Below are 25198 nucleotides of genomic sequence, written 5' to 3' on the forward strand. Positions count from 1 at the left end.
TTGGCCATCAGCTGGTTAACTGACTTTCTCTTGCAGTTTCTGTCTCTTGTTTCCGACAATGCATTTGTCTGCAGCAATGGAGGGCGTGTAGAGGATGGGCGGTCGGAGCCGCTGTGTGGGTAGGACAGTGACAGGGTCGGATCAAGAGTCTATTCTCTGGAGGAGTATTGCCAGAAAATACTTTTTTTGCAGGCAATTTATCAGGGAAATGTCTGGTGTTGGCGCTTCAATCATCACTGCACCATGGTTGTTATGGTGTCAGGATGATTGAAGCGCATTATTTCTATTATTACACTGTAATATAAATGTAAATAGTTCAACTCACTATAATGCCGAATCCCTGAGAGCCTTGAGCGTGTCACTTGCCATGTCACCTGCATTCAGATGCGGATTGTCACTTGCCACATCACCTACCATACTTTCTGTGTCCCAGAGTGAAAGAAGGCAGCAGCGAGATGATGTCCGCAGCTGCACAGTGAGGGCGGAACTGTAGTGGTGCAGGGTGGGCAGTAAGAGATGATGTCATCTCTCTGTCCCCCTGCCCATCAGCCGCTGACTGGCTAGCAAGCCCACCCACCAGGGCTGCCTTTAATATTGACTGGACCCTGGTCAAACATTTTCTTGGCCCCCCACTTTGTCCATGCAATTTCGCTCTCCGCCCCAACATCACAAAAAAACAAACACATATACATTGGTTGCTAGAGGTTACTGCACCTCATTGCCACTCCCTGACACACCAGAAACATGTCCGCAGACATAGAATCAGTACCATACTGACACACCAGGATCATGTCACAGATTACAGACTTAGCGATAACATGCAACGCCAAGCCGCAGCAGTTAACAAAGCCGTCAGACTACTCTCATGCTGTAAAAAAGACATACATTCTAGAGGTAAATCAATTATTCTACCCTTTTACAAAGCACTGTAGGGGTCAGGAGGATATAAACCAGGGAGGGTCAGGAGGATATACGCCAGGGAGGGTCAGGATTCAGGAGGGTACACACCAAGGAGGGTCAGGAGGGTATACACCAGGGAGGGTCAGGACTCAGGAAGGTACACACCAGGGAGGGTTAGGACTCAGGAGGGTACACACCAGGGAGGGTTAGGACTCAGGAGGGTACACACCAGGGAGGGTTAGGAGGGTATACACCAGGGAGGGTTAGGACTCAGGAGGGTATACACCAGGGAGGGTCAGGGGGAATTACACCAGGGAGGGTCAGGGGGAATTACACCAGGGAGGGTCAGGACTCAGGAGAGTACACACCAGGGAGGGTTAGGACTCAGGAGGGTACACACCAGGGAGGGTTAGGAGGGTATACACCAGGGAGGGTTAGGACTCAGGAGGGTATACACCAGGGAGGGTCAGGGGGAATTACACCAGGGAGGGTCAGGGGGAATTACACCAGGGAGGGTCAGGACTCAGGAGAGTACACACCAGGGAGGGTTAGGACTCAGGAGAGTACACGCCAAGGAGGGTCAGGAGGGTATACACCAGGGAGGGTTAGGACTCAGGAGGGTACACACCAGGGAGGGTCAGGAGGGTATACACCAGGGAGGGTCAGGAGGGTATACACCAGGAAGGGTCAGGGGGATATACACCAGGGAGGGTCAGGAGGATATACACCAGGGAGGGTCAGGAGGGTATACACCAGGGAGGGTCAGGAGGGATATACACCAGGGAGGGTCAGGGGGATATACACCAGGGAGGGTCAAGGGGATATACAACATGGAGGGTCAGGGGGATATACACAATGGAGGGTCAGGGGGGTATACACCAGGGGGCAGTGAAAACCTGAAGACAGTGACAATCATAAGCCCAATTACTCATGGTGCTTTCCATTTGTCAGATAACAGGCAGCACTTCCATGCTAAACTGCAGTAATCCAGCAGATTTAGCATAGAAGTGCCTGCAAGCTACATGAGGTACGACAAGATGACTTTACCTCCACACACACTGGCTTGTTTCCCTCTGCTCACAGGGTGCGATCTCGTAGGTCAGGTCCACCCACTCAAACAGCAGAGACCAGGAGGCTCCACCTCTGGGATGTCACTGTATTCTTGCAGAACAGTGGCCTGCTGGTGGAGCGAGGTAGGGGAAGGTACAGGGGGCGGAGATTCCAGTCCCCATCTACAGCGATGCATATTTCATAATAAAAGTAGTGGCTGTAATCTGTCCTGACCCGCTCCTGTCACCCCTAACAGCAGCAGTGCCAGACTCCCTCATTGTGGGTTAAGCAATGGATGGGCTGGCTGGTGGGCGGCAGTTCTGCTACTGCTCATGGGCAGCATTTTGCCGCCCCCTGAAGGTGCCGCTCGGGACCCATGGTACCACCATGCCGGCCCTGGCGCATCCCTACTATGCCACCCCATCTCTACTTTTAAGCCACCCTTTCTGACACTAAGCAAATGCACCTGTGGACACTGGAATAGAAACCCAATGCATCTACATTACCACAGAATGTCCTTGGCTTTCCCAGGAATAGGAGACATTTGAAGACCAAAGAGTAGAACATGATTCCAGACAGAATAGCCTAAGTGCAGAAATGCAAGGAAATAACAGATAATAAATATGTTTTATCAGTCAATCATTATTATAACGCTCCGGTGTGGGCGGGGTCACATTGGATTGTCGGCGGGTAGTCTGACTCTGTGTTTGGGCTGTGCTGCTTATTATCAGAGGGTCATATGAGTGAGGAGCTCTGATAATGAGGTGTCACATTTGGTGGAAGCCCTGCCTTGAGAGTTTTGGAAGCCGATAAACAGAGAAGGGGACTATAAGGGAGATACTGACATCCTGATTTAGAAATTAACCAAAGTGCTTTTAGACCCACTTAAACCCTGAGTCTAGGGATCTGGTGAGTTATAGCCTGTGAGGGGGTTTTGTTGTGGAACCACTGAAAAGTACAGTTTGGAAAGCACTCCTTATCTGCATGGATTGTGTGGAGCATGCAAAATAGGACTTCAAGCACCTTCATTATTGAAATTTTAGGACACTTATCGACTTTTATTTTTTTACACGATTCTATTACAAATGTGATGTATATGGATACGTATTGATACCTAGCACTAATCCATTTTGGTTAATTTGGTTTAACATCTCTGTGCGAATGGCACCAGATAGTGGGAAGACCTGCAGAGGAAGTCAATCAGAAATGTTTAAAGGGGAATCTGTGGCGCAGTGTTTTGATTAATATTTGGGCAACTAATCGCTTACAGAGGGTGGTGAGTGCTGGTTAGGGGGGCAAAGCAACAAGTGTTTTTTCTGTAGACTTACCCAATTCACAGAATGCATCTCTATTATGCCACCCTGTCCCTATATTTAAGCCACTTCTGCTGACACTAAGAAAATGCACCTGTGGACACTAGAATAGCAATACAGGGCCAGATCCACAGACAGAGTACGCCAGCGTATCTACTGATACACCGGCGTACTTCCAAATTACCTGCGTCGTATCTTTAGTTTGAATCCTCAAACCAAGATACGACGGCATCTGGGTTAGATCCGACAGGTGTACGTCCTCGTACGCCTTCGGATCTAAGATGCAATACTTCGGCGTCGGGTATGCAAATTAGCTATTTCCGACGATCCACGAACATACGCGCGGCCGTCGCATTCTCTTACGTCGTCTCTAGTCTGCTTTTTCTGGCGTATAGTTAAAGCTGCTATTTTGCGGCATATAGTTAGACTTGCCATGTTAGGTATGGCCGTCGTTCCCGTGTCGAAATTAGAATTTTTTTTTTTTGCTTAAGTCGTCTGTGAATCGGGATGGACGTAATTCACGTCTAAGTTAAAAAAATGACGTTGTTGCGTCATCATTTAGCGCAATGCACGGCGGGAAATTTAGAAACGGGGCATGCGCAGTTCATTCAGCGCGGGGACGCGCTTCATTTAAATGAAACACGCCCCCTAATCGCCGATTTGAATTCCGCCGCCAGAAATACACTACGCCGCCGTAACTTACGGCGCAAAATCTTTGAGGATTCGAAAGAACGCCAGGTAAGGTACGTCGGCGTAGCGTATCTCTGATACGCTGCGCCGATCTATTTCTATGTGGATCTGGCCCACAGTGTCCCTACATTACCACAGTGTGTCCTTGGCTTTCCCAGGAATAGGAGACCAAAGAGTGGGATAGGATTCTAGAGATAGCATCAGAGCAGAAATGCAAGTGAATACCAGAATGCATACCGTATTTATATATGAATTGTTTTATCAGCCAATCAGTATAAAGGTTGTTCTTTCTGTTGGCACTACATGCCAATGAAGCGATCCAAGTACCTGTGCCATACACAGTGAGGTTCTGTAAGTTTCTGCAGAATACATTGCAGTTAGGCAGTACATTTTGTCTGGAATGGTCCCTATAATCTTTCCTGTGAATATTAAATAATTTGTGAATTAGAATGATATATTTTGTTTTCCCCAACAGAATCTCATGGAAATTCAGACTTATGTTAACATACTGCAACAAATAATTCAGACCACCCCCCCTGTGACTGCCATCACTGTTGGCATGTATGAGGTAAGGGCCATTTAATGGATTTAAATACATAATTTAGACATTTGTCAAGTAGATAAACCATTGTATGACCAATGTAGTATGTATTATGTTCATGTATTATGTACTTGACTATATTAAAATTATGTGCTATTAAACTTTGGGCTTTTCCATATGTATCATGTGCTATCCATTTTCTGGATTATTTCTCAATTATGTACTACTGTATGAAATAACGTTTTTCATTCAATATCTTACTCTATGCAGTTATTTAATTATATGTGTAGTATATTAATTCTCTATCAAATATGAATTATTATGAGACAAATATCTTACTCTTTTATATATATTATCAGGGCTTTTTTTCAGAGGGAACTTGGGGGAACTCGGTTCCACCACCTTTGGCTCAGACCCTTTGGTGCCTGCTCATCACAACACTTGTAAACACAGAAGTCTGGTTTCTGTGTTTACAAGTGACAGCTCTGCACTCTGCGTGTAACCCCCCCTGAACTCTGCACTCTGTATGTAATGCAATCCTGATATTTAATGCCCATTTAAGACCCTTCTACTGTTTGTGAAATCTGAACGGGGTCGTGGTTGAGTTCCTGCACCTATTTTCTGAGGGAAAAAAGCTCTGTATATTATAGATATGTTAATTATAATGCCACACAACACTTGACCCTCCGCATACTTTATTTAAAGTCCTGCTTCCTTGCACTCTTTTGTATATTGTATGACCAATGTTTTCTTTTCCTTTAATCTTAGGAAAAGCTGATATCGGAAAGAAGAATTCCAATACTGCAATGCCAGCTTGAAGAATATAAAAGCATCTTATGTCAACTACAGGCACAGAAGACGAAACTGCAGGCTGATGTGAGAAAATTTATTAAAACAGTAACTTTAACCTCCTCCTACTAAACATAAGTATATACTGTATGTGGCAGAACACTGGTGGGTTTTAATGCCATATTGCCAGGATTATGAATGCAGCCGGTGGTGCTGTTCTTTTCTGGGCGCCCATTTTCACTGACAGCTTTTAGTCACAATTGGGAACTAGTAGGATGGGTTCCTCATCAAATGATCACTCTGACAGCCAATCACAATGATCACATGATCAGGAGGCCAGGAAAAGCCTCTGACATTAAGATCAATGGTGGCTGGTGCTGGAGGTCCGCACTCACCCTACGGCAGAGCTCCCCTGGACTGTCTGACACCACAGCTTCTGTCTTAAACCAGTCTTCTTTCCGGGTTCTGAATGGCCCGGGAAGCCGATGCCGATTTGCTGGCATTGCAGGGTGGGCGGACAATATAAAACTGGCCAATTGGGGTCTCGGGATGTGGTCACGTGCCTGTGAGGGGGCGACGGACCTGGTAGAAACCAATTGGTCCGGCACCCCACACAGTGCACGGCCACACAGTTGGTGCGATCTGGGGGGTGGTGCCTAGGACTGGGGGACGGCGCCCCTTGTGGACTGGTTGCCACTGATTAGGGCTGGTTCCTGCTTTGGTTTTCCTTCTCAGGCCTCGTACACACGACCAAGTTTCTTGGCAAAAACCAGCAAGAAACTTGCTGGGAGATATTTTTTTGCAGAGGAAACCGGTCGTGTGTACATTTTCGTCGAGGAAACTGTCGAGAAACTCGACGAGCCAAAAAGAGAGCAAGTTCTCTATTTCCTTGACGGGAATGGAGAAAATTGGCTTGTCCTAACAAGGAACTCGACGAGGAAAACGATGTGTTTCGCCCGTCGAGTTCCTCGGTCGTGTGTACGAGGCTTGAGGGTTTTAAAAAAAAGTCTGTAAAAAATATTTTGTAGTTTTGTATAGAATAGGGACAAATGGGAAACCTTTGTCATGTGATTGCTCTCTGTTTCCCTGATTGGGAGATTTCCCCCCACTTCCTGTCTCAGCAACAACATAATCTCCAGGACAGGAAGTGAGAAGACATTTCCAATGGAGGTACATAAATAAAAAAGCAGATGTACAAGCCACCCACATTCTACTAAAATACATTTTTTTTTATTGTATGTTTTCTTATTAGAGAGATTTCCTTTTACTGTCCATCATTCTGATAACACTGTCATCTTCCCATAAACATCATAAGGCAGGGAAAAAAAAAAAACCTTACTGAGGTTCTTGTCTTTCCCAAAGCTATTCAGAACTAAACTCCAATACTTAGGTGTCACTTAAGATACTACTGTATATACATTGGCTCTTGGAATAGGTTTCCATTATCAAAAAAAAAAAATCTACACGCCGTGTGTTCTGTTTAGGAGCAAGGGATGTGCCTGACCAGCCCTATTTCATTACAAGTAAATGCAAAACTTAGACTCTGGTCGGGCTTGGAGCTATGAGACTCTTAACTTGGCGTCATTCCACCTGAGATTAAGTGTGGGGCTATACCATTTCTTAGTTGGCTTGTTTTGTAATTGATGTTTTATCATGATGATTGTTCAGCATGGATCTTATTCTACTGCCATTATAGAGTCAAATCTGCCCTCTAGTGGTGATAAATCTGTATGTAAAATTTGACTTGAAAAACAGTTCGCACCAGATACAGTTCTGTTCAGTTCCGTGCATTTTTTTTTCTGCACAAAATGCATGCACCGTGTTTTCCATGTAAAACAATGGCTCTAGTTCACACCAATATAGTCAGTTTCCGGTCATGGTGTGAACTAGAGCCATTGGAATACATGGAAAACACTGTGCATGCATTTTTACTGCAGAAAAAAAAGTGCACGGAACTGAACAGAACTGTATCTGGTGTGAACTGGCCCATAACAGCATGAAAAAAATCACGTTTTATGTTGAATAAACAAAAAATAAACCTAAATTAATATTAAAATATTGACCTAGATGATCTTAAAGTGGAGTTCCACCTATAAATATAACATTACATCAGTAGTTTTAAAAACATGTCATTAGTCCTTTACGATTTATTTTTTATTTTTTAGATGCCTTCAAACTGTTGTTGCTAGGCAGAATAGTTAATCTTCCCACTTCCTGCACCTAGGTGCTTATTGCTTCCTAACCTACACCGCACAGACTCCTGGGAATGTAGTGGGTGTAACTTTCCATGAGTCTGTGCACTCCCCAGTCTCAAAGAATCATGTGACTTGGACAGCACAGGTGCTGAAACCTGATCTGACACTGCTTGTGCAGCACTGAGCATGTGCAAAATCTGCAAGGCTGAAATCCAGGAAGTCATACAGTCTGGCTTCATGATGCCCACACTTAAGATGGCCCCAGTCAATTTCTATTTTATAAAGTGTCTAAATGCTGTAACAACCTAACAAAACGGACCTTAGTTTACAGACTAACTTTACTAGAATACATTAAGCTTGTGTATTACAGGGGTATTTATATTTAAAAAGTGAAATTGTGGCCGGAACTCCGCTTTAATACAAATTTGAGAAGACTTGCCATAACCTGGGAAGAAGTCCCCCCCTCTAAAGTTCCCATGTCCCAGTCAAATTAAAGGGGTTGTAAAGGTAAAAAAAAAAAAATCCCTAAATAGCTTCCTTTACCTTAGTGCAGTCCTCCTTCACTTACCTCATCCTTCGATTTTGCTTTTAAATGTCCTTTTTTCTTCTGAGAAGTCCTCACTTCCCGTTCTTCTGTCTGTAGCTACACACAGTAATGTGAGGCTTTCTCCCTGGTGTGGAGAAAGCCTCTTGAGGGGGGAGGGGGCGAGCAGGAGTGTCAGGACGCCCACTAACACACAGCTCCTTTCTCTATCTGCAAAGTAGATAGCGTCCTGACCCTACTGCTTGTCCCCCCGCCCCTCAAGAGGCTTTCTCCACACCAGGGAGAAAGCCTTGCATTACTGTGTTTAGTTACAGACAGAAGAACAGGAAGTGAGGGTTTCTCAGAAGAAATAAGGACATTTAAAAGCAAAATCGAAGGATGAGGTAAGTGAAGGAGGACTGCACCTTTAAGCAATAAGCGTTTATCGATTGGTTTGCGCAACATTTAGAGCGTTTACAAAATAGGGGATAGTTTTATTGCATTTTTATTATTATTATTTTTTTTTTACTACTGATGGCGGCGATCAGCTTTTTTTTTCATGACTACGGCATTATGGCGGACACATCGGCCAATTTTGACACATTTTTGGGACCATTGTCATTTTCACAGCAAAAAATGCATTAAAAATGCATTGTTTACTGTGAAAATGACAATTGCAGTTTGGGTATTAACCACTAGGGGGAGCTGACGGGGTTAAGTGTGACCTTATCTGTGTTTCTAACTGTAGGCTGGGCACTTAAAGAGGACGTACAGGTACGTGATTGTGTCCAGCCGTGCCATTCTGCCGACGTATATCTGCAGGAGGCGGTCCTTAAGTGGTTAAAGGAGAAGTATAATATAGTATAGAACTATAGTATAGTTTTGCACTCCTGAGACCAGTTTTCAGCAAAGAGTGGTCTGAAGTCTGCTCTCTGATGAGCCTGAGATGACCACTCTGCCCCTCCACAGCTCAGCGCTCCAATGAGCGAGGAGGAAGCAGAGGGGAGATCTGTGACAGGCAGCAGCTCTCTGCTCACGGAGCTGTGAGAAACAGTGTTTCCCAGTGCGAAACCTTTCATCCAAATTCTAAGTGTTAACCCCTTCACTGCCAGTGGCATTTTTATAGTAATCCAATGCATTTTTATAGCACTGATCGCTATAAAAATGCCAATGGTCCCAAAAATGTGTCAAAAGTGTCCGAAGTGTCCGCCATAATGTCGTAGTACCGAAAAAAATCGCTGATCGCCGCCATTACTAGTAAAAAAAAAATATTAATAAAAATGCCATAAAAATACCCCCTATTTTGTAAACGCTATAACTTCTGCGCAAATCAATCAATAAACGCTTATTGCGATTTTTTTACGAAAAATATGTAGAAGAATACGTAAACCTAAACTGAGGGGAAAAAAAACGTTTTTTTATATATTTTTGGGGGATATTTATTACAGCAAAAAGTAAAAAATATTATTTTTTTTTCAAAATTGTCGCTCTATTTTTGTTTATAGCGCAAAAAATATAAACCGCAGAGGTGATCAAATACCACCAAAAGAAAGCTCTATTTGTGGGGAAAAAAGGACGCCAATTTTGTTTGGAAAACACGTTGCACGACTGCGCAATTGTCAGTTAAAGCAACGCAGTCCCGAATCGCAAAAAGTGCTCTGGTCTTTGGGCAGCAATATGGTCCGGGGGTTAAGTGGTTAAACAAGGACACTCGGGAACAATAATGTCTCAACATTTTATCAAACTTTAAGGCCCCATGCACACGAGAAGCAATTACAAACACCTCTTAACTCACGTTTTCAAAGGCAAAAACCGGCGTTTAAAACGCCCGTTTTTGCGGCGTTTTACCGTGTTTGCAGCTGTCAGTGCTTATCTCAAAGACATTGTAGACCCTCCCAAAGTTTAAAACGCAAAAATAAAACGCTTCTGAACCCAAAATTTTGCGTCTGAAAAAACTGACATAAACCCAACTGCTTTAAAACGCCAAAAAACGTGATTGTGTGCATGGACACATAGGATAACATTAAATGTGTTCAGGGGCAGTTGAAAAAAATGCCCAAATGCCTCTAAACTCGGGTTTAGCAGCATCTCGTGTGCATGGGGCCTTACAGTTGACACAATCAATACACACAGTGGTAACAGACCAGATTGCTTCTCAATGACCCAAAATTCGAATTCAGCTCGCTACCTAAAGTGGTTGTAAACCTCAGGTATGAAATATGAGCAAAGAATATCCCTCTATACTGTGTACTTGTCTCAATTAAGAGTACTAAGTGTCACTTTTGTCTGCTGCCTCATTCCTTAGCATGAGTCACTTCTGACAAGTTTTCCTGACACCAAGAGAAAAAAGGTGACAGGGGAGGAAGCTCGAGCTAATTGACAGCCTTAGCTCTACTCCCGTGTGCTGTGTGAAGGGGCGTGTCCCTTTTCTCCAAACAGCACTCAGAACTCTCCTCACTGAGCTCTGCAGAGTGTAACTTCAGCTCTCTGCCCCCTTTTTTTGAACTTGTAGAAAAAGCTTTAAAATTCAGCACTTTAAAACAGATGTAGAGAAGACAGGGCTGCAGATAAACAGGTATAATTTATGTAAGAGAGGATTTGTTTAATCTCTGTGTGTTACCTCAGGTCATTCTCTTCACTGGGTATATGTAGGGGGATTACAACCACTTTAACTTTCCCACATCTCACTGACAGAGGACTCCTCCCATTCCGCCATGTGCAACTAAGTGTAATACTGACCTCCACCTCCCTAAAATGAAACAATAGAACCCATACTCTCATCTCTCCCTAGCAACCCTTACGTGTCTTCTCCAGGGGCAGTCTAATGGGGTGTTATGTGGGAGATTTACTAAAACTGGTGCATGCAGAATCAGGTGCAGCCATGCATAGTAACCAATCAGCTTGTAGGTTTTATTGTCAAAGCTTAATTGAACAAACTGAAGTTAGAAGCTGATTGGTTACTATATACAACTGCACCAGATTCTGTGTGCACCAGTTTTAGTAAATCTTCCCTAATGTGTCAATAGCGCTGAACCTGTAATATAAACTACACATACTCACCATACAGTACCTCCTTAACCGGTTAACGCCCGCCGCATGTATATGTACGTCCACAGAATGGCACGTACAGGCATATGGGCGTACATGTACGTCCCCGCCTTTCCGCGGGTCAGGGGTCCGATCGGGACCCCCCCCGGTACATGCGGCGGTCGGTAACCCGCGGGGAGCGATCCGGAACGACGGCGCGGCTATTCGTTTATAGCCGCCCCACCGCAATCGCTCCCTGGAGCTGAAAAACGGGGAGAGTCGTATGTAAACACGGCTTCCCCGTGCTTCACTGTGGTGGATGCATCGATCGAGTCATCCCTTTTATAGGGAGACTCGATCGATGACGTCAGTCCTACAGCCACACCCCCCATCAGTTGTAAACACACACTAGGTGAACCCTAACTCCTACAGCGCCCCCTGTAGTTAACTCCCAAACTGCAACTGTCATTTTCACAATAAACAATGCAATTTAAATGGTCCCAAAAATGTGTCAAAATTGTCCGAAGTGTCCGCCATAAAGTCGCAGTCATTTTACCAAAAATAGGTAGAAGAATAAGTATCGGCCTAAACTGAGGAAAACAAAATTATATATGTTTTTGGGGGATATTTATTATAGCAAAAAGTAAAAAATATTGAATTTTTTTCAAAATTTTCGCTCTATTTTTGTTTATAGCGCAAAAATTAAAAACCGCAGAGGTGATCAAATACCACCAAAAGAAAGCTCTATTTGTGGGGAAAAAAAAGGACACCAATTTTGTTTGGGAGCCACGTCGCACGACCGCGCAATTGTCTGTTAAAGCGACACAGTGCCGAATCGCAAAACCTGGCCTGGGCATTTAGCAACAAAATGGTCCGGGGGCTTAAGTGGTTAAATGTCCAATCTATAATTAAGTGCAGGCTGTAAATAGCAAAATGGTACCACAAAAAAGGATTTCCCAATTGGTATTTTTTATACATTTTAATTAGGTGAAATGTTTAGGTCAGTGCTTTAAGTGGGCCGGAACGCGGCGGTACTCAGTACCGCCACTTCCAAAAATGGCCCTGGAGAGTACCAGCACCTCTCCGTGCGCCCAGTACGTGGGTTTCCGGTACCGGAACGCAGCGGAGAGCTAGCTACAGCATTGTAGTGGCTGGCCGGCGCTGGGCGAATTACATCGCGCACCGTCTCTCTCCTCCATAATGTCATTGGCTGGGCCGGCCATCAGCTAGCGGAGGGGGGCGGGCCGTGTGCAGAGTACGGCTTGAGCCGTACGTGCAGGCGCAGGCAGGAAGTTGACCTCACGTTAGGTGACGTCAACTCCTTTCCGCGCGCCTGTGAGGAGCGATCAGTGCGACGTGGTGAATGTGAGCGGGTGACTGGCCCTCCTAGGAGTCAGGACGGTGCAGCAAAGTGAAAAACACCGGACTTTGCTTTGGATCTGAACTTCTGAAGTACAGAGTACTGGTGAGTGTTTTGTTGCTACCTATGGCTGCTCACAGACTGATATGTATACACTTCTCCTATCAATTTATCATGGCTTGTTTCAGACAGCCATGCAGACTTGCCCTGTTATTTTCCTTTTATGTTTATTTTAAACCATCTTGAAAAGTAGGAAGATGTTCATTGTATGATTATTGTTGCAAGCTTGCACATGGACTGCTCAGAGTGACTGATGAATAACATCCATTATTCTATCTATTTTCTGTGGTGTCTGTCCCTTGTCATGCTTTGTGCCCATTTTACCTTCTCTTTTTTTAGTTTCTGACATCAGCTGGTTTATGTAATTTTAGCAGCAAAATCAAATGTTAGGTTTCATCTAAGAGAGGGTTTGTAAAATATATAGATTTTCATGTTCAGTATTGGGGGGGGGGGGGGGGGGAGCACCGGCGCCTAATAGAGTACCGGCACCTCTTTTGGCCCACTTAAAGCACTGGTTTAGGTAATTATAAAACACAATCCATCAGAGTTATATACAGTATATGTGTGCAGCTGTGTTTAGTGCTCTGCTGCCACCAAGTGTAATATTTTAGGTAGTACAGCTGGGGTTTTCTGAAATAGGCACATTTTTTATTGATTTCATGCCTTTTTATTGATTTACCAGCTTTTAGGAAACATGCAGCATATTTAAACAGAAACTCAGATTGATGAAAACATTTTAATTTATTAAATACAAATCAGAACCCTCTTATTCTAGTGCTCCAGTCAGGACGTCAGCATCCCCCTCCTTCCAGACGCAACTAAATTCCCCAGTCATTATATAGTGCTCAGAGTAAATAATCACTGGATAAAGCATGAGTGAGATCTGCTTTTCTTTTCTTTCAGATGTCTTTGTATAATAGTTTGTATATCTGTCCTACATAGTGGCTAAATCATTATTTTATTTATCTCAGAGGAATTTGTCCAAAAAAATGCGTGAAGTTTGCTTTCCTGGCAATTTCATCCAACTGATCATCAATGGGTGGTTGAAGGGGGATAAAATAAGTGTAAATTGACTCCTTTAGAAAATGATTACCTAAGCCTTTATATAAAAGTGATTCTGTATCTCTAGCACACTATCTTTTGCTTATGCTATTTCTGTGTGGTAATTTAAAGGGGGTTAAATAGAAAAAATAAAACTATCGTCACATTGCTCCAGCAGATTTCTAATTTTCAGTTATAGAGCAGCTCATACCATAATGAAATTACCAACATCAAATTATAAAAAAAATATTTAAATATTTTAATATAAATAATAATATATAATAATATTATCGTTTAGCGCTCCTTCTTATACCGCTTCTTCTTACATATCCATATACCTCCTACTATAGAAAAAAACAAATATTTAATTTATTTCTAGTGTAGAAATAATATATATATAAATCATCCACCATTTAGTTATTTATTATATGTTTATATATAGACATATATATATATATATATATATATATATATATATATACAGTGAAGAAAATAAGTATTTGAACACCCTACTATTTTGCAAGTTCTCCCACTTGGAAATCATGGAGGGGTCTGAAATTGTTATCGTAGGTGCATGTCCACTGTGAGAGACATAATCAAAAAAAAAAATCCAGAAATCACAATGTATGATTTTTTTAACTATTAATTTGTATGATACAGCTGCAAATAAGTATTTGAACACCTGAGAAAATCAATGTTAATATTTGGTACAGTAGCCTTTGTTTGCAATTACAGAGGTCAAACGTTTCTTGTAGTTTTTCACCAGGTTTGCACACACTGGAGGAGGGATTTTGGCCCACTCCTCCACACAGATCTTCTCTAGATCAGTCAGGTTTCTGGGCTGTCGCTGAGAAACACAGAGTTTGAGCTCCCTCCAAAGATTCTCTATTGGGTTTAGGTCTGGAGACTGGCTAGGCCACGCCAGAACCTTGATATGCTTCTTACAGAGCCACTCCTTGGTTATCCTGGCTGTGTGCTTCGGGTCATTGTCATGTTGGAAGACCCAGCCTCGACCCATTTTCAAAGCTCTAACTGAGGGAAGGAGGTTGTTGCCCAAAATCTCGCAATACATGGCCCCGGTCATCCTCTCCTTAATACAGTGCAGTCGCCCTGTCCCATGTGCAGAAAAACACCCCCAAAGCATGATGCTACCACCCCCATGCTTCACAGTAGGGATGGTGTTCTTGGGATGGTACTCATCATTCTTCTTCCTCCAAACACGGTTAGTGGAATTATGACCAAAAAGTTCTATTTTGGTCTCATCTGACCACATGACTTTCTCCCATGACTCCTCTGGATCATTCAAATGGTCATTGGCAAACTTAAGACGGGCCTTGACATGTGCTGGTTTAAGCAGGGGAACCTTCCGTGCCATGCATGATTTCAAACCATGACGTCTTAGTGTATTACCAACAGTAACTTTGGAAACGGTGGTCCCAGCTCTTTTCAGGTCATTGACCAGCTCCTCCCGTGTAGTCCTGGGCTGATTTCTCACCTTTCTTAGGATCATTGAGACCCCACAAGGTGAGATTTTGCATGGAGCCCCAGTCCGAGGGAGATTGACAGTCATGTTTAGCTTCTTCCATTTTCTAATGATTGCTCCAACAGTGGACCTTTTTTCACCAAGCTGCTTGGCAATTTCCCCGTAGCCTATTCCAGCCTTGTGGAGGTGTACAATTTTGTCTCTAGTGTCTTTGGACAGCTCTTTGGTCTTGGCCATGTTAGTAGTTGGATTCTTACTGATTGTATGGGGTGGACAGGTGTCTTTATGCAGCTAACGACCTCAAACAGGTGCATCTAATTTAGGATAATAAATGGAGTGGAGGTGGACATTTTAAAGGCAGACTAACAGGTCTTTGAGGGTCAGAATTCTAGCTGATAGACAGGTGTTCAAATACTTATTTGCAGCTGTATCATACAAATAAATAGTTAAAAAATCATAAATTGTGATTTCTGGAATTTTTTTTTTGATTATGTCTCTCACAGTGGACATGCACCTACGATGACAATTTCAGACCCCTCCATGATTTCCAAGTGGGAGAACTTGCAAAATAGCAGGGTGTTCAAATACTTATTTTCCTCACTGTATATATATATATATATATATATATATATATATATATATATATATATATATATATAAATATATATATATATATATATATATATATATATATATATATATATATATATATATATATATAAGGAGGTACACAGTTATATAAGGGATCACATGTTATAAAAAGGATCCCTGCATGATAATATTATTTATAAATTAAAGGGCTGTCCAAACAATCTTATAAAAGCAAAAATAAAACTTTCCAACCACTTTTGATTGTATTTTGCAATAAATATCAGTGGGTGGAGAGTTCTGATGTTGATAAGATATGGCTTATTGGATTCCCCTCTATGTTAGTACAAAGAGACAGCATAAGAAAACATCTCTGACTCTCCCATGTTTGTGATTTTAAGTTGGGGTGTGGAGAGGGTGCTGAATCCAATACACTGTGTTGGGTCCCTCCATAGTAAAGGAAGCCTGTAAGGGAGAGTAAAATATCCTTGGTAAGGCAGATGCAAATTCACAATAGAGCCACAAGGGGGTGCTTAGGGTCACCTCCACATGGAATATGAATGGAGTGCTACACTGCTATGAATACAAAAATATTTAAAAGTGAAAAAAGTTTTCTTTCCTACAAGAGGAAAGAAGAAAACACTACGCTAACACACTAAGTGAATCAAGAAAACATACGTGAATATATAGAGAGCTGCCAGTACTAATACTCAAGATACCAAAGTACAAACGACAAAATAAAAACAAAATAGTACGGCGCTCAATGAACCCAAATAATCAATATACCATTGGGTAATCTGGTCTGTTTGGATAGTGACAACCAATAAATAATTTGAGAATTATTAATAAGAAACGTGACATATAAAGAATAAACACCAAAATTTAAGTGCTCAACAAACAGAAATATTTTGATAAAATTATCTGTGATATCTGTGAAAAATAGTAAGAGTCCATAGACATAATCCTTATTCAATTGAACGAATGGAAAAGTTCATATGAAGCCGAAAAATGGATAAAGGTGAAACAGAGATCCTCCACCGGAAAGAACACCCAAATATTGAAATGTAGACTCCTTACCAGATCAATTGACCGTGTTTCAACGGTCACATGAGACTCAGGGATGTTTAAAGTCTTCCCAATGGGACTATCTCTGAGTGTAGAAAATGTGGAGGACAATTCCAAATCGTGTATACTTCAGAGAAACTTCAGTAGGACAGTAACCATTCAGGCTCCCATGAAATGAAAGAACAGGGGGACCACATAGTGTAAAACCGTTTGATACCGGATTTTAATAAAAGATGGTAATGCACTTACAATTATGTAGATCTATAAGCGCAAAAAACACATGAGGGGAAGCGGCGTCTCCGCCATGTTTCCTTCGTCTGCTTGTCTCCGTCGTTGCGTGTCTCTGTACGGTGTGTGATGACGTCACTCAGCTAGGCCACACCTACATTTAAAATATTTAAGTCCTCATATAATTATATTCAACAAATTTCAGGGGTCTTTACACGCTCATTCATCAGGGTTTGAATAAAAAGCAGCGGGGAAGGGGGGGGGGAGGAAAGAGGTGCTGCTTAGAAGCAGTAACCATAAATAGGAAGAAATATTATCACATTATTATTATAATTTTTTTTTTTTACATTATGATTATTGTAGATGTATTGTTCTATTTTCCACTATCTGAATTTTCAGACCACATTGTTACACTTACATCCTCAAATGAATGTATCATTGGGCCTGATATAGCCTAGTCCGTCATGGATCCACCATTGATCCTTCTCTATGTAGAAAGCTTACTATTCCCCCTGGCTCTTCACCACTCTATCTAAATTAAAAATATATCTTGACTTACGCTTTAATAGTAATAAATTGAGGCGAACAACTTCTGCACACACTAGGAAAATTCTATTTTTTTGTAGAAGGAATTGGTTGTTACAGAAATTAATTCTAAATTTAAAGGAACTGTTTTGACACGGAAAGGCTTATGCCGCGTACACACGATCGGTCAAACGGATGAGAACGGTCTGATGAACCGTTTTCATTGGACCAAACCGATCGTGGGTGGGCCCCATCGGTTATTTATTCATAGGTTAAAAAAAAAGCAATCTTGTTTTAAATTTAACGGATGGATACCTAACCGATAGAAAAAAAACAATCATTTGTAGGCACGTCCATCGGTTAAAAATCCATGCATGCTAAGAATCAAGTCGATGCATGCTTGGAAGCATTGAACTTCGTTTTTTTCAGCACGTCGTTGTGTTTTACGTCACCGCGTTCTGACATGATCGTTTTTTTAACTGATGGTGTGTAGGCGCGACGGACCATCAGTCAGCTTCATCGGTTAACCAATGAAAATGGTCCATCAGACCGTTCTCATCGGTTTGACCGTTCGTGTGTACGCGTCATAAGGATTCAACTCAGGACTTCTTATAAAACCATAATGGCTCTTACAAGATTTTTCTTTTTCATGCCATCATCGTCGGTTTATTGAAGAAGGTGGCCTGCTATTGGCATTTAATAGGATTCATTTTCTGAACTGTTTTTCAGACTTCCATGCTGGAACAAGCTATTAAAAACACCCAGGAAAGCTATGATGATGAGATACAGTTGTACAATGAGCAGATTGAAGTGTTCAGAAAGGGTATAGAAGAAGCAGAATGGAATTTGGAGAAGTACACCAATGACTGCCGTCAGCTATTAATATACCAGCAATCCTTGGAAAATGAACTGGAGAGATATACGCGGATCATTGAGAATGAAGATAATAGGTACCTGCACCGCTCTGTATTATTAGAGTCACAATGAGGTAGACATTTATGCATGCTTCCAAATGGCTTCTGCTTTTGCAGAACTTCTAGGGTTGTTACTCTCAAAAGGATGGTATAGCTGAAGATGGGTAGACCGAAATGTTAAAGATGATAGCACAAATAAATTAACACTAAATGCAACAAATTGGGACAATTTTGGCCACTTTGAATGTTTTCTTCCTGTGAAACAAGGTGGAATAAGAAACGACAGGATACATATCAATTATCACTTCTAAAGCCCCATACACACTATTAGCCAGATTCAGGTATAGTTACGCCGGCGTAACTCTGAATCCGCGCCGTCCTACATTTAAGCGTATGCTCAAACTGAGATACGCTTAAATGTTGCTAAGATACGAGCGACGTAAGTCTTCCTACGCCGTCGTATCTTAGCTGTCTATTTACGCTGGCCGCTAGGGGCGTATACGCTGATTTACACCTAGAATATGTTAATCAGCGAGATACGCCTATTCACGAACGTACGCTCGCCCGTCGCAGTAAAGATACGCCTTTTACGTAAGGCGTTTTCAGGCGTAAAGATAAACCACCAAAAAGATGGCGCAGCCAATGTTAAATATGGACGTCGGAACCGCGTCGAATTTTGAAATTTTTACGTCGTTTGCGTAAGTCACCTGTGGATGGGGCTGGCCGTAATTTACATTCACGTCAAAACCAATGAGTCTTTGCGGTGTAATTCGTGTTACGTCTACGGACGGCGCATGCGCGGTACGTTCAAAACATCAATTACGTGGGGTCATACCTTATTAACATAAAACACGCCCACCTCTTCCCAATTTGAATTAGGCGCGTTTACCCCGGCACATTTACGCTACGCCGCCGTAATTTAGGACGCAAGTGCTTTGTGAATACAGCACTTGCCTCTCTAACTTGCGGCGGCGTAACGTAAATTACATACGTTACGTCCGCACAACTTTAAGCCGCCGTACGTGAATCTGGCCATATCAGTTTTCCTGCAGGTTTTTCTCTTCAGGTTTACCAAAACCATCTAATATGAGGTCAAACCTCAAGAGTTTCAATTTGTATTCAATCAGGCAGGCCCTTGCACTACATGGTTTTGGTAAACCTGAAGAGAAAAACTTGCAGGAAAACTGATAGTGTGTATGGGGCTTTACACTACTGGGGGGAACTTCTGCTTCTTTATACTTTTATTATAAACCAGCAAGCTTGGACTTGGACAAGGAAAACAACTGTCAAAGTTTGGAATTTGGTAATCTTTCCACTTCTAGTCTTGGTGACAATGGCCATGAAGACAAATAGATACTGATATCTAACGTAGTGTAAACATGGCAGCAGTAAAAACCTGACATTGTTTTTCACCTTTCTCTACTCCATCCAGCTGTAAAAAAACAAAATATTGGCTTTAGATAGTAATTATAGAGTTCCGCCCCCCCCCCCCCATCGGTTTCCACAATGTCAGCACCCCAGCCAATTTTCAGGTAAGGCTCTTGGGTGCTGCCGCCGCAATTCATGGTAAGGGAAACCGGCAGTGAAGCTTTTCTGCTTCACAGCCGGTTCCCTACTGCACATGTGCAACGCGTGCATCACTTTCTAACTGGCTTTGTGGTGGAGGAAGAAGGAGGGTGGCCGAACTTCCCTGGTGCAGTCTCCTGGAAGTTGGAAAGGGTACCTGTCAAAAACAAGTACCTGTTTCCCCCAAAAGGTGCCGAATGTCACAATGGAGGAGGGGGGAAGCAGACACAATCTTCTGCTCCCTGTCATCGGGAGCAGTGATCACTGTCGTGTCACAGGTAGCCCCCCCCCCACTGTTAGAATCACTCCTTAGAACACACTTAACCCCTTTCTTGCCCCTAGTGGTTATCCCCTGCCCTGCCAGTGTCATTTACACAGAATCAGTGCATTTTTATAGCACTGATCGCTGTATAAATGACAACGGTCCCAAAATAGCATCAAAAGTGTCCGATGTGTCCGCAAAAATGTTGCACAATAAAAATCATTGACCGCCGCCATTACTAATAAAAGAAAATAACAATACAAATGCCATAAACTATCCCCTATTTTGTAGACGCTATAACGTTTCCACAAACCAATCAATAAACGCTTATTGAGATTTTTTTACCAAAAATATGTAGAAGAATACGTATCGGCCTAAACTGAGAAAAAAAACTTTTTTATATCTTTTTTGGGGATATTTATTATAGAAAATATATAAGTGTAGCGCTTATGAAACTGAGATGAAGGAATTAACCTTTCAATAACACAAACTGAAATACAGGTGTAATAAACACAATGTGCTCATAAACTCATTAGCAGACCCTTCACATAAACAGTGTATGCACACCCAAATAGGAACAGATATATTAAAGTGTAAATCCACATACAACGTGAACTGTAAGAAAAGTGAATTCGCAGAGGAATGTTGTATATAAAAATAAAAATAACAATAAAGTTCATGTCAACTGATATAGATCAAAATAACACATACGTGTGCTGTGTAAAGTTAGGGCAGCAAAAACAACGACTAATATTGCGACGGGAAACTAGACTAGCAGCGACGTAGCGAACGCGAAAAACCGCCGTGGATCGCCGTAACTACTAATTTGCATACCCGACGCTGGTTTACAACGCAAACTCCCCCCAGCGGCGGCCGAGGTATTGCATCCTAAGATCCGACAGTGTAATTCAATTACACCTGTCGGATCTTAGGGCTATCTATGCGTAACTGATTCTATGAATCAGTCGCATAGTTAGGAAGACCCTAAAACAGAGATACGCCGTCGTATCTCTTTTGCGAATCTGGGCCAGGAAGTATGTAATTTGCAGGACTACCAGGTGAAAATAAAGCAAATGAAGCTTGAAAGAATGAATGCATCCACCCCTACCAATGATTAGTAATCTTCAATATCCTAGATTGTTGCTTTTGGGTTTAGATGCACTTTAAGTGAATAAACTTGAAGAATGTTCTATACAAAATATTATTTCTCTTTTTTTTCCCTTTCCATTAGACTGAACTCTGCAATAGTTGGAACTCCAATAACACTCTTCATGCAGAGCTACAAATCCTTGCAGATCTCACCTACAAGAGGAAAAGGTAATACCTGAGTTCACACCCCGTATTTTCGGCAACCAATATAAAGTATAGATTTAGTGTGCCATGCTCATACATAGTGAAAGCAATGATTGTGAAAATGTAATTATGTTGTAAATACGGCTGTTTTGCTCTTGATTCTTAAAACTGAAACTATTACGATTGAATCAAAATGAAGTCACTAGCCTGGAGAGAAAAGACAGAGGGTTTTCATAATAAAATCTCTTAAATTATGCATAACAATAGTCATATCGCAGTGCCAAAGGACTTTTTATATGAGAGTGTCTGAACCATTGGTACAGTATTTTTCATTACAATGTTACTCTACTGTTGATGGTTTTAAATGTAATGCCGCATACACACGTTCAATTTGTCTGATGAAAACGGTCTGATGGACCGTTTTCATCAGACGAACCGATCGTGTGTGGGCCCCATCGTTTTTTTTATCCATCAGTCAAAAAACTAGGAACTTGTTTTAAAATTATCTGATGGATAAAAAAAACTATAGAAAAAAACGATTATCTGTGGGTACGTCCATCGGTTAAAAATCCACACATGCTCAGAATCAAGTCGACGCATGCTTGGAAGCATTGAACTTCATTTTTCTCAGCACGTTGTTGTGTTTTACGTCACCGCGTTCTGACACGATCGTTTTTTTTAACTGATGGTGTGTAGGCGCGACTGATCATCAGTCAGCTTCATCGGATAACTGATGAAAAAATCCATCAAACCGTTTTCATCAGATGAACTGATCGTTTGTACAGGGCATATGAGAAAAAATGCATATTGGGTGCTTTGGTTAGACATTTCTACCCGCAGACATCTTTTTAACTTTTCTACAAACTGACAATTTCATGCTAGCTCTCTTTGTCCCAGACAGGGCATTTTCCCAAAGGCAAAGTAGAAAATTTGTCACGGATGTATGTTTTGCAGCTTATCCTCTGCTACTTTAATAGCAATCTGAAGCTAAAGACATGAAAGTGTATGTTACTCTAAAAGTTAAAGTGGATCTTCACTGCATCTGACCACAAACCAAAAATACAATTTAATTTATTTGTATTACTCAAAGCAAACTCCCCCATCCATCCATGTCTCTGTGCTTTTTTTTGCTGAGAATTCACGTTGAAAAACAACCCCCTAGCATTTCTGGCTGTGGCCATCTTGAGTAAGGGCAAATGATTCATATGGCATTTACTTCCTGCAATCTATCTGCCCTTAGCTCAGGCATGCACACAGGAGAGTGTGCTTAGCTGTGAAAACCTCTCCTCCTCTCCTACCCTCCTGAAGACTCCTGGGATGTATTACATCATTTGCCTAGGCCTGGAAACCAGGAAGTAACTGTAGAAATGTAAAACAAACAAAAAAATATGATATACATTCCTATCTATTTACTAACAGCATGAGGATTACCAATAATCTGCTGATCACTTTAATATTGAAAATAGGTGTCTGTGTTTTTACATATGTGTTGGTAAATCAAGCTTTTTCTGTTTTTATTTTTCCTGTGATGGGAAAACACCCAGTGATCCTTGCAGCCCCACGTCTATCTTAAAGTGATTGCAGTCTTGTGTTTTTTTTTCTATTAAAATAACAAACATGTTATACTTATCTGCTCTGTGCAGTGGTTTTGCACAGAGCAGCCCGGATCCTCCTCTTCCCAAGTCCCTGGCTGCAGCTCCTGGACCCTCCCTCCAGTTGAGTGCCCCCACAGCAAGCAGCTTGCTATGGTGGCACTCGAGTCGAGCTGCAGCTCTGTGTATCCATTTAGACACGGAAATGTGGTTTGGCCTCTCTCTCCTGATTGGCTAACTGAGTTTGATTGACAGCAGCGGGAGCCAATGGCTCTGCTTCTGTGTCGCAGCCAATCAGGCAGGTGAGTCCTGAACGGCTGAGGCACTCATGGACATCGCTATATAGAGATGGAGCTCAGGTAAGTATTAGGGGTCTGTAGGGGTGGGTGGGCTGCTGCACACAGATGGCTTTTTATCTTAATGCATACCTATACAACCACTTTAAATCAATCTGACAATGCCAAGCAGATCAGTGGTGGCATATTTAGTTTATGTAGCTGTGCACCACGCTTGGAGTTACATGATGCTATGTCGATGCACAATGTACCTGAACCTCCTGCTGGAAGCTACTATCAATCAAAACAGCAGGGTTGGGTGGGGGCATGGCAGCCAAACTAACTATGGGTAGTACGGGCATTTGGTGCATAGGCACAGCGTCTTCTAATTCCATGCAGGAAGGACAATCTGCAGCGTGAGATGTCCATCTGACATACACAAACACACCCTCTCTGCTATGGGGAACAGGGATAAATGGAGGATTTGCAGTGATGTGACAACCATATAAATCTTCAAAAAAGGTATTTAGCATTTTTTTTTAACTAAATGCAGTTATATTTAGACACTGCTTTGTAATGTGCAACTGTTGGCTATGATGGTAGTGTGTTAATAAATACTAAAAGTTGGAATATCCACCTTCCTTAAAGGCAGGAGGTTCAGCCAGGATCTAGAGGGCTAGAAAGGGTTAGTGAGGCTCTCAGGCAGCACAGTGGAACACAGTAAGGTTGATTTTCTAAAGGCAAATAGGCTGTTTGCTTCATAAAGAAATGTTTACTTTGCAAATAATTTTCTTTAGCTTAGTGAATGTTGTGAAAATTCAAAACACAGTGTCTCGCTGCTCACAGGTGAACCGGCAGGCTGTAATCCAAGTTTATAGTCTGTAAGGTCCATCCGGTTCACCGTGGAGTTTGAAAGACCTAAGGTTTTCTGACATATGGATATGTATGTGATGATAATATCAGACTTCTAACAGCCAGCTTGGATGATATTTCCCTTTGTACCCTGTTTGGTACTTTAAGCCTGTTTTGACTTGCATGACATATGTCATTTCGAGTCCACCAGTTCCGGTAAGCCTCCATTCATTATCATTGGTGGCGGTGACCATTCACTTTTGGATTGCTTTGTATTGGAGTTTAATCAAGATTCTCCCTATTTCTGCACGTGGTGTTTTTTTTCACATGGACTTTATGCTATATGATTTTACACACTGGACTTTATTCAATTTTTGCATTATGAATTCCCTTACAGGATTCTGCTTATAGTTCTTCATTTTATATGTACAATCACCATTTTCATTGTTGTTTGTTTATTTGACCATAGCGCTACACACCATCTTTCTTTTTATAGTCTGTAAGGGGTGCACACCCTGTCATTGCCACAGAGCACAAGGTAAGCCAAAACTTCAGATGGCTGTACTCCCAAAAGCAATGCAAAAATGGCTTTATTGGAAAAGGTAAAAGCATTACAAAACAGGCAGTCATGGACCATCCAGGCTTTGAAGAAGGGGGTACGCCCCAGAAACGCGTCAGCCGTTCAGATGTCTGAAGTTCCACTGGCAGGTGTCGCGAGGCCCAGTCCAGTTGTCTGAAAAGCGCATATTTATGAGTGGCTTGTGAGTAGGACCATTGCTTTTTATTCTGTTTTAATAAAAAAATTTAAGTGGTAATGCACAAGGTCGGTGCGCCCTCCTTTTCTTTTTTGTTTCAAAACAGGCATGTAGGCATGGGAAGAAGGAGGGTTGACACTTTCATACGATAAAAGTGCTTTATCAAAACCATATGGTGTGAAATGTGTCAACCCTTCTCCTTCTTTCCTGTGCCTACATGGCTGTTTTGTAATGCTTTTACCTTTTCCAATAAAGCCATTTTTGCATTGTCTTTGGGAGTGCAGCCATCCAAAGTTTTTGCTTACCGTGGT

The 25198-nt window shown here is 42.1% G+C and overlaps 1 protein-coding gene across 1 annotated transcript in view; it reads left to right on the forward strand.

Moving 5' to 3' along the window:
- BFSP1 (beaded filament structural protein 1) overlaps positions 1-25198 on the forward strand; it is a 55606-nt gene that overhangs the window by 25482 nt on the left and 4926 nt on the right. The window contains exons 4-7 of the mRNA XM_040351269.1: positions 4429-4521; positions 5263-5370; positions 18108-18328; positions 21352-21437. Of these exons, the coding sequence (XP_040207203.1) occupies positions 4429-4521; positions 5263-5370; positions 18108-18328; positions 21352-21437 (508 nt within the window). The remainder of the gene's footprint in view (positions 1-4428; positions 4522-5262; positions 5371-18107; positions 18329-21351; positions 21438-25198) is intronic.

Source organism: Rana temporaria, chromosome 4 (genome assembly GCF_905171775.1).
Source record: "Rana temporaria chromosome 4, aRanTem1.1, whole genome shotgun sequence".
NCBI lineage: Eukaryota > Metazoa > Chordata > Amphibia > Anura > Ranidae > Rana > Rana temporaria.